An 8,700-nucleotide genomic window follows, 5' to 3' on the forward strand; every position below is an offset into this window, starting at 1 on the left:
CTATAGGAGAAATCATCTTCAAGTATTCTTCCTAAGTCAACCCAACACCAAGGCCATTTCATAATTAAGCAATAACTAGGTCAACGTACTTTTAAGGTCATTAAACAACACTATTCTCATCTAGTAGAGCAACTAAAGTATTCTCCTACTATTTTATGAGACTATACGTAGAACTATCTAAGGTTCTAAGCTAAAGGTCAACAATCATGCTTTTACAAGTTTAACAACCTATGAGAATCAACTAATCCCAAGAATCATCATTCAATCATTTATCATCTAAAAACCTCGTTCAATAATTAAAGATATCAATAATTATATTACAACCAAGCTCAATCTAACTACGGGTAAGCCTAACCTACCTCGAGTCCAATTGCTCACGAACCAACAACCTTTACCTTCTCTTTTCTTGAAGCTTCTTCTTCCACAAGCCAAGCTATAAACATCATAATCTAAGCATCAATACAAGAACAACAACACCCATTATAGAACTACTATGCCATGGGTCAAAAATGACACCAAACCCCCAGGTGGGTTCCACCTTTGGAAAATGAGTTTTTGAGACCAACCCATAGTCTAAATATCATTAGGGAGCTAAAACCCTTAAGAAATTAGAGTAAATCAATCATATTTGTGGCTAAAATTGAGCCTCAAAGACTTAGAATTTTTGGGTCTAGAAATCAAGAAATTAATACCAAATTTGAAGGAATCTTACCTTATATTTGTAGCAAAAAAATGATTACACAAGTTATTCAAGCTCCTAATCAAACCTTAATACTTATTTTTTAGTCAACAATCTCTTATGGCTGCTAGGGTTCTCAAAGAAATGAATAATGCCCAAAAAATAGCCTAAAGGGGCTTTTTATATGAGTTTAAATGGGCGCACAAGGTCAAAACTTATTTTTGATCTCCCGGACTCATTTGGACTCCATTTTTCGCAAACGAACTATGTAACCCCACTAAATTTGACATTCCAAATGCAGTGGTGAAGTTGGATTTTCCATCTAAGTTCATTTAGGCCACTTTTAGGTCCCACACGCATATATTTTGATTTTTGACTTTTCGACTAATGGGTCGAAATGAGCTCAGGTGCTGTGAGATCCGAACCAAGGGTCTACCCACCCTAAAATCAATATTACATAGCTGCTGGCGTAGTTGAAATTTGCATTCAAAATTATTTTACTGAAGTTTTTGCTCGACGGTCATTTGGAATTGACGAAGACTTCAAATTGGAAAAGTCGTTCTAAAAACCAACGAACCATCAGGTAACCGAACAATCGATTCCAGCAAGTCACTAAGAACTTGGAACAGCTATGGAGGAGCTCTATCGGCAAAAATAAGCAAGAACACGGCTAATGACCTAAAGGGTCATTACAGTAGATTACAGAAGTCTTGTAATTTGTTGTTTCTGAGGCTCAAGTTGTTTAGTGAAGTTGGGGTAAAATTCTGTAGAGGTACAAGTCATGGGTTTTCCCACCTTTTGGAGCCGGGTGTTTTCCACATTAAGTAATTTAATAGGTCGTGTACTTTATCAACAGCAACAAATAAACCATTCAACACCAAATCTAACACCATCCAAAACCTCCATCTCAGACACTCACGGTCCCACCTCAGGATATGGCCTTAGTGGGCCTGATTTACCGGTCCCACCTCAGGATATGGCCTTACTGGGCCGGATTTACCGAAACATTTCAGGTCGTCAGTCGCAGTGGCGGTGACCTGAATCTTGATCCAAAATTCCATCAGTCGCCGCCAAGGACCACCAATATGTCACCAGAAGCAACCTTTCACAACCCACAACACTCACTGCCACCATTCACCACCACTCCTCCACTTTGTTCCTCACCAGAAAACCTCCGACCACCATCTTCAGAGCATTAAAAGAAGGGCCACCAGTAAGGCCTTAAACTCTTCAGTTTCATTAAATCCCTCTTCAACCAGAGACAAAAATTCTTCACTCGCTGGCATTTATTTCCATCTTAACCCACTAATATTTAATGTCCCTCCATTTATTTGTCAACATGGTCCTTATGGCAATAAGAGCTAAGATAACTTAGCCAACATAATCCTTATAAACGAAACAAGCTTGGTCAACAATAATGGTTTTCATCTTCAGTCATATGCACTTGAGTCTTTTTATTCTCCAGTTACACCTTTTACACTTGTATAGTAAAATAGAGGGAAAATGGATGTTGCACACTAGGAACTATGAAAAGAACAACAAAGTGAAGACAGAAACACTAACAGATGTGCACTTAAGGGTGTGACCTAGTTATCAACATAAGCACCCAAGCACCCAAGCGACCATTTTAAACACATAAACTGACAGGGTTTATTCATATAATGAATTGTATTTAGGTAATAACTTATTCATTTGCCAACAGATATATGCACATTACAACAATAACATACCCAATGTGATTCCATAAGCGGGGCATGGCAGAGATAGAAGCACATATCACTATTATGATAAAATAAACAATACAACAAACTCTTGCAATATGCCAAAAATAAAACCAAGCTAGACCTTCTTCATTTGTTGATACAGAATTTACTTCACAACTAGTTCTGATTTGACAACCTCTCTTCGCCAGCTCCTCCTTAACCTGCATTTGATGCCCCCCATGAAATCACTCTCAAAAATGATACATGCTTAACTCAACAAATCACGCAATAAAGTGGGCGTTTGGTAAATGTCTGAAGTTTTCATCTTGGGAACAGTAAAGTGCATTTCTATGAATAAAAAATCACCTTGTTTATATGTGATCGCCATCTTAGAGTGAGCAGTTGAGGGGGACCAAAGAGCTGTAAAGAAAGAAAAAAGGCACAAGGTCAATAAAAAGATACGTAAAAGCGTCCAAATTCAGTATCTTTCATGCAATACATTCAACAGTTGGCTGTAATCTACACGAAGTACGCTAACTGAATAGCATATAAGAGGAAAAAAAACCTGCAGAAGATGGTGGTCGTGGCAGAATGAAAGAATGTAAGAAGCAGAAAAACCCAATACTCCTGCTGAGGAACTGGTCCAGATTGAAGCACAAATTGGAATCTGTGGAACATATGTATGAATTGCTTACAGCAAGGAGAACTTGTTGAATGGAAAATAAAGACCAATACAAGTATCAAAATCAATAACAATGAAAAACATGAACATCACCAGATAAGCCTTCTGAAATAGCTCCGAATAGCCATGTGACTCAATAAATTGCCCTAATGTTTCGTTGCGATCAATGTCAGGATTGTTGTCAATTGCTTCAAGGTAACTGCAAAGAAGTCGGAGATGTATTAGTAATGACAAAAGCTTCATTGAAGATAGCTCTTTCCTTGTCACATAAATATGAAAAGCATACAACACAGAAAAATTTAGTCCACTCCCATCAAATGCAAGAATTTCGAATGAACAAAGAAAACCTATGTAAAGATAAGTAAGTTATTGGAACCTTGTGACATCCTGCTTGAATCTAATAATTTCCCTAATCATTTGCCAAAAATATGGATTCAACACATTCTTCTTTTGTGCAAACAAACTAGAGAATCCATTTCGGGTACCCCATTCGTAACCACGACCTTGGTCTAAGCTCACTGAAAATGACATATCAGAGATCTCCATATCAACTCCAAGGCAGTCGAAAAATTCCATCATGTTGGAATAAGTTACCTGTCAAATACACCATTTCAGCATCCACACATGCTCACTCCAAAAGATGTAAAGCCATTTCCAATTGAATGCCCAAAAATTTGATGGAATAAGCAAATGATTTTAGCCATAGAAACTCAAAATGACGGGATTTGCATTATGAATTAATATTTCAGAAAGTGAAGTAAGATGGGTCTAACTTGTATCTGTACTAAAAATAAATCAGAATAGAGTTTAACGTTGATCGTATACTTTCTTTAACTGGAAATACTAAGCATGAATAATGGAGATCATGTTCTTAGACAAATATCTCATTACGTGCCGTACAACACATGCACTTAATTGATGAGTACTTTAGCATTATCAAACACGTAATAAAACTAATTTAATCATCTTATAAGTTTATTCAAACACTCTCTAACCGCAGTTACCCGGTTGAAGACCATAAAACCAAGGTCAAGATCGACCCCATCAACAGTGACAGTGTTAGGATGGCCACCAAGATAATTTTCCTTCTCATAAACCACAACTTCAACACCAGCTTTGGCTAATTCATATGCAGAAACCAGTCCACTTATCCCTGCTCCTACCACTGCTACTTTCATGTTTACAACTGCAATAACAATAAGATTAGAGGAGACAAAAAGATAGACGTTATAATTAACTATTACATTATGGTCATGAGTTATACATTCACAAAACCTTTTTAAATATTGCTGGAGTTCTACAAGTTGATGGAGATATTGGTGTTGATGATTGAATTTATAATGGTAAAAAATGTACGAATTGATAGAGTACTAGCCTACAGAGTCTCCTTTAATAGTTTCGTGGAAAATACTTAAGAGCTATTTCAGAGAGAGTGTATTTTTGGGTCGATCCCCTAATTGGCAAGTGCTAAACTACATGCATGGTAAACAGTAAAACTTACACCCACGGTGTTTACACCAAATTAATGTTCTTTATCATAGTTGTTGAAGTATATGAGTTTTGGTGATTGACATGATAGCTGAAACATGTTAGTTGAAATGATCCACTGATATGCAAAGTCAAGGTGATACAGTTCACTGATACATGAAGACAAAATACACTTGGATTTGGGAATGTATAAGATGATGCAGCAATAAACTCAAAGTGTTGATCATGTGGGTAAAAGAATAGTTTGAGTCGGATTACAACACTTGAAGATAAAGGTGGATGAGTAGGAGTTGCACTTAAAGTAGAAGTTTTTCTTCACGAGAAGAGTTGAGAGTTCTACTCAACATAGAAGACTTATATGTGGAATGATTCTTTGGAGAGTCATGGTTAAATAGAGGGTGTGACTCGCATAGTCACTTATGCACTTACACAGACAAAGACAACTGGTCAATTGACTTGGCAGCGTCAAAAGTTTTAAGAAACACGTAGTTGAACCTGTTGCTATTACTTAGAAGGTGAATTCTATGTATTAGGTTGGTTCTTGAGTTATTGTTTATGTAATTCTAGTCTTAGTGAAGTATAAACTGAGTTAGGATCACTGTCTTCAGGTTTGGGAACTCGAAAACTTGGGAATACATACCTTGGAAGGTTTGTGTGTTTTGTAAAAGTAGTAATTAGAGTTTATAATTCCTAGATTACATAACTCTTATAATTTACTGTTGTTGAGGCTCAATATTTCAGTGAAGTTGGGGTGAAATTCTATAGAGGTACAGATCGTGATTTTTCACACCTTTTTGAGCCGGATGTTTTTCACGTGAAAATAATTGTCTCATTTACTAACTGTTTTGACATTGGTGAAACACGTTAGGTAACATGTTTCACTAATAGGCAACTATTAGGCTAAACTAAGTAAATCAGTAGGTCACATACTCTATCAATAATTAAGTAATTAAATTAAGTAAAATACATGTTAATTAATCATGGTTAAGTAACATAAATTCTAAATTCAAACACATGACATATATGTATTGGCCTGGTGTATACACCGAATGCGTGTAAGTTTTGATCCATGATAACTCTCCAGAAAGATCAATTCCGTGTGTTAAGAGGAAAATATTATTTATTTATTTTTTGAAGGGGGTGGGGTGGGGTTAGTAAAATCTGTATTTTTCAACAATAATTTAAATACATGCTCAAACTAACATAGAACAATCAAATAAAGTTGTAACTCTGTATTTACAACTTTGAACTTTTAACAATAAGTTCAACCAACTTATGAACATCAACAAAATGAAGTTCAAACTATTTTTCTAAAATATAGCAAAATCAAATGTTTAGAAAGACATGAAAATTGAAAGATTCAAGCCCACTAAATTCACGGTGTGTTCTCAAGGAAACTATTTTCCTCAAGTACTCGATTATGAAATATATCCTCCCAAGATAAAATGCATCACTTCAACGGAATAGCGGTACCTCAAATTCTGTCGATCTAAGAACGCACTCAATGACAGCAAATCACACCAGAGTTTTTCAAGAAAGATGAGTATTTTTACTTCAAAATTTCATGTCCGTATCTGAGGAAAAATTTATGTATTTATAGTCATCAAGGTGTTGCTTGATGAAGAGAAGCAATGGTTCAAAAAGGTGCATCTCTTCATAAAGGTGCAACTTTTCAAAAAGTCGCAACTCAATGGAAAGGTCATAATCATCCAAACTGAAATTGTGCCTATTCAAATTGCATCCTTTCTCTTGGTGTTTTTTTTTTAAAAAAACATCATTTTTCATTCCCACCTCTTAAAAACTAAATAAATAATTGGGTTTTTTTCTTCCTTTTCTACAATGTTCGTAGAGTTCCTGACTCATACTCTTATATATGAACGTCTTAGAGGAAGTTGTCTTATTTAAACACAGACAATACGCTGAAATGTAACTCACTTTAGTATATTAGCTTATTTAATAAATCGCATGTCTATCTTAAGATTTATATATGATTGATGTATAGAAGGACTTACGTTCGTACATATATCATTTTACATTGAAAGGAAATTACTTTAAATAACGTTAGACGCCTTTATAGCTTTTATTTTTTTTAGTTTCTGTAATCATTAGGTATTCGGTACCTTTTGGTCCGACTGAATTATATTTATCTGCGTATGTGGACCTGTTAGAGAGGGAAGAACTCCTTACCATGAGTTTCTATAACACTCCACATTTTCGGGCTAAAATTTGAACCGTCATTCCTACGTGTATAGACATGAATCCAATAATTTCTATTTAGATATAAGTGTAAATATCAATTTTTTATGCTGGAAACATCTTTGAAGATGGATTGAAGTCATAGAAATCTCCTAACTCAAAGTTGAGTTGAGAACTTTCCAATACCGAATGAGTTTTAGTAGATGTTTTCACTTGGATCAACTTTCAATGACCATTTCTCATATAATATAATGAGTTAGGCGGCCTACCATGTACCAAAGTAAAGCCCTTCGAGTCTTCTTTCCAATGCAATTGACAGTTTGTCAATTTGAGTTCGGAGTAAAAAGTTATAGATGTTTTAGTGAGACACTGTCTAGGGTGCGCAATAGACCGCGTGAGGCAAGGTTGGTGCCGCACGATTGGGTTGCGAGGCACGACTGGAGCCGTGCGACTGAGCCCGTGGCGTAAACCTCCCTTCCTAAACATCAAAATATATTTTTTTCTTATTAAATCAAGGACAAAATGGTCCTTTCACCCTCTATAACTCCCCTAATCCGTTTTATAATCCTAAAGTCATCCTAAACTAATAGAAATTTCTAAAATTCCTCATCCTCTTTCTCCCAAGAACATAAAGAAGAATTTCTCAATTCCAAGCCTTGTAGGTTCTAATCTCAAGGTTCTTCTTCAATTTTCCTCCATAAAAAAGGTATGTGGAATTATTCTAACACTCATGAAGCTTGTAGGAATTATGAAAGGGATGACCACCTAAGAGTTATATCTTGAAAAGGGAATTGTTTTTACCTAAACCAATATTGCTTAGAAAGAGCTTTACTATTTGAGCTTTGAAATACCTTATGGTAGTTAATGACCCATGACATGTAAATGATAAGGCAGGACATGAAAAATAGATTATGGGGTTTGCAAGTCTTGGTACGACGATAACAAATCAGATAGTTTTCATTTCAGACTGCAGACCATATTTTAAGAAATATGCATATGTTAATAAGATAAAATATGGGCTTCAATAGATTTAGGTGGCTAACCGAGAAGGCATAGGTCCAAAAGGCCCATAGCCCAAAATCATATTTTGACGATGCCGGATTGAACCTATCCTGAAATATGGATGATCATTTTATACTTTCTTTATGCTTTGGTATACCAGACTAGACACTCCAACTCTTGCGGCAAACTCGGAATGGGAGCTTGACCAATGAGTCAATATTGGGCCCAATATAGCCCATAGGATTTTTCAGATCATGTCAGTCATCCAACTAATAATTAAAAAAAGAGTTGAGTCCATATTTTACGAGATTGATTGAAGTTTTAACTATACCCATGTGTTTTTAATCTCTGTTATGTTTATTATTTTATATGAAATATATGTGGTTTTTGAATTGTTCTGCATACCAGTGCATTCCAAGTGACCGTCCTCAGGCAGTTATATTTTATCATAATGTAGGTTTTGAGGATCAGTTCTGTCGCCCATCACATCAGTAGAACCTTAAAAAATATTAGAGTTGGTGATTCGTCCATCATTTGAAAGGAATTTTACTTATATGTTCACTTCTTTCAGTTTATGATCCGATTGCGGGCCTTATCCCGTCCTAGATAATTTATTCTTCAGTAGGAGCTTCGTAGACTAGATTTGATTCTTGTTTTGATATAACGTATTGACATATTTTTCTTATAAGATTCCTTGAACTTCATTATATCTTCAGCATTTTATATGAATTATGCTTATGATGGTATGCTAAGGGGTCTCTTAGGCCTTCGTAGTTTGAGATGCTCATTGCGGCTAGGACCTTGACTCGGGTCATGATAAGCTTGGTATCAGAGCACAATTTAGGGTCACAGGGTGTCTACAAAACCATGTCGAGCAGTGAGTGTGTATCACGCCACACTTATAAGTGGAGATTGTGACTCATTTAGAAAATGTTTCCCATACTTTCATA

The 8,700-nt window shown here is 35.7% G+C and overlaps 1 protein-coding gene across 8 annotated transcripts in view; it reads right to left on the reverse strand.

The window, feature by feature from the left end:
• The window catches only part of LOC124885482 (4,4'-diaponeurosporene oxygenase-like), a 10,798-nt gene extending 5,880 nt beyond the window's left edge, over window positions 1-4,918 (reverse strand). The window contains exons 1-8 of one of the 8 annotated variants that reach the window (XM_047409051.1): window positions 4,566-4,918; window positions 4,060-4,250; window positions 3,441-3,658; window positions 3,158-3,263; window positions 2,948-3,049; window positions 2,749-2,802; window positions 2,525-2,603; window positions 17-433 (exon numbers count right to left, since the gene is read on the reverse strand). In XM_047409051.1, coding sequence (XP_047265007.1) covers window positions 375-433; window positions 2,525-2,603; window positions 2,749-2,802; window positions 2,948-3,049; window positions 3,158-3,263; window positions 3,441-3,658; window positions 4,060-4,242 — 801 coding nt within the window. In that variant the 5' untranslated portion in view covers window positions 4,243-4,250; window positions 4,566-4,918 and the 3' untranslated portion in view covers window positions 17-374. The other 7 variants (XM_047409052.1, XM_047409045.1, XM_047409049.1 and 4 more) reach the window with 7 other exon arrangements.
• Window positions 4,919-8,700: the final 3,782 nt, after the last annotated feature.

This window comes from Capsicum annuum, chromosome 3, assembly GCF_002878395.1.
Source record: "Capsicum annuum cultivar UCD-10X-F1 chromosome 3, UCD10Xv1.1, whole genome shotgun sequence".
Lineage (NCBI taxonomy): Eukaryota > Viridiplantae > Streptophyta > Magnoliopsida > Solanales > Solanaceae > Capsicum > Capsicum annuum.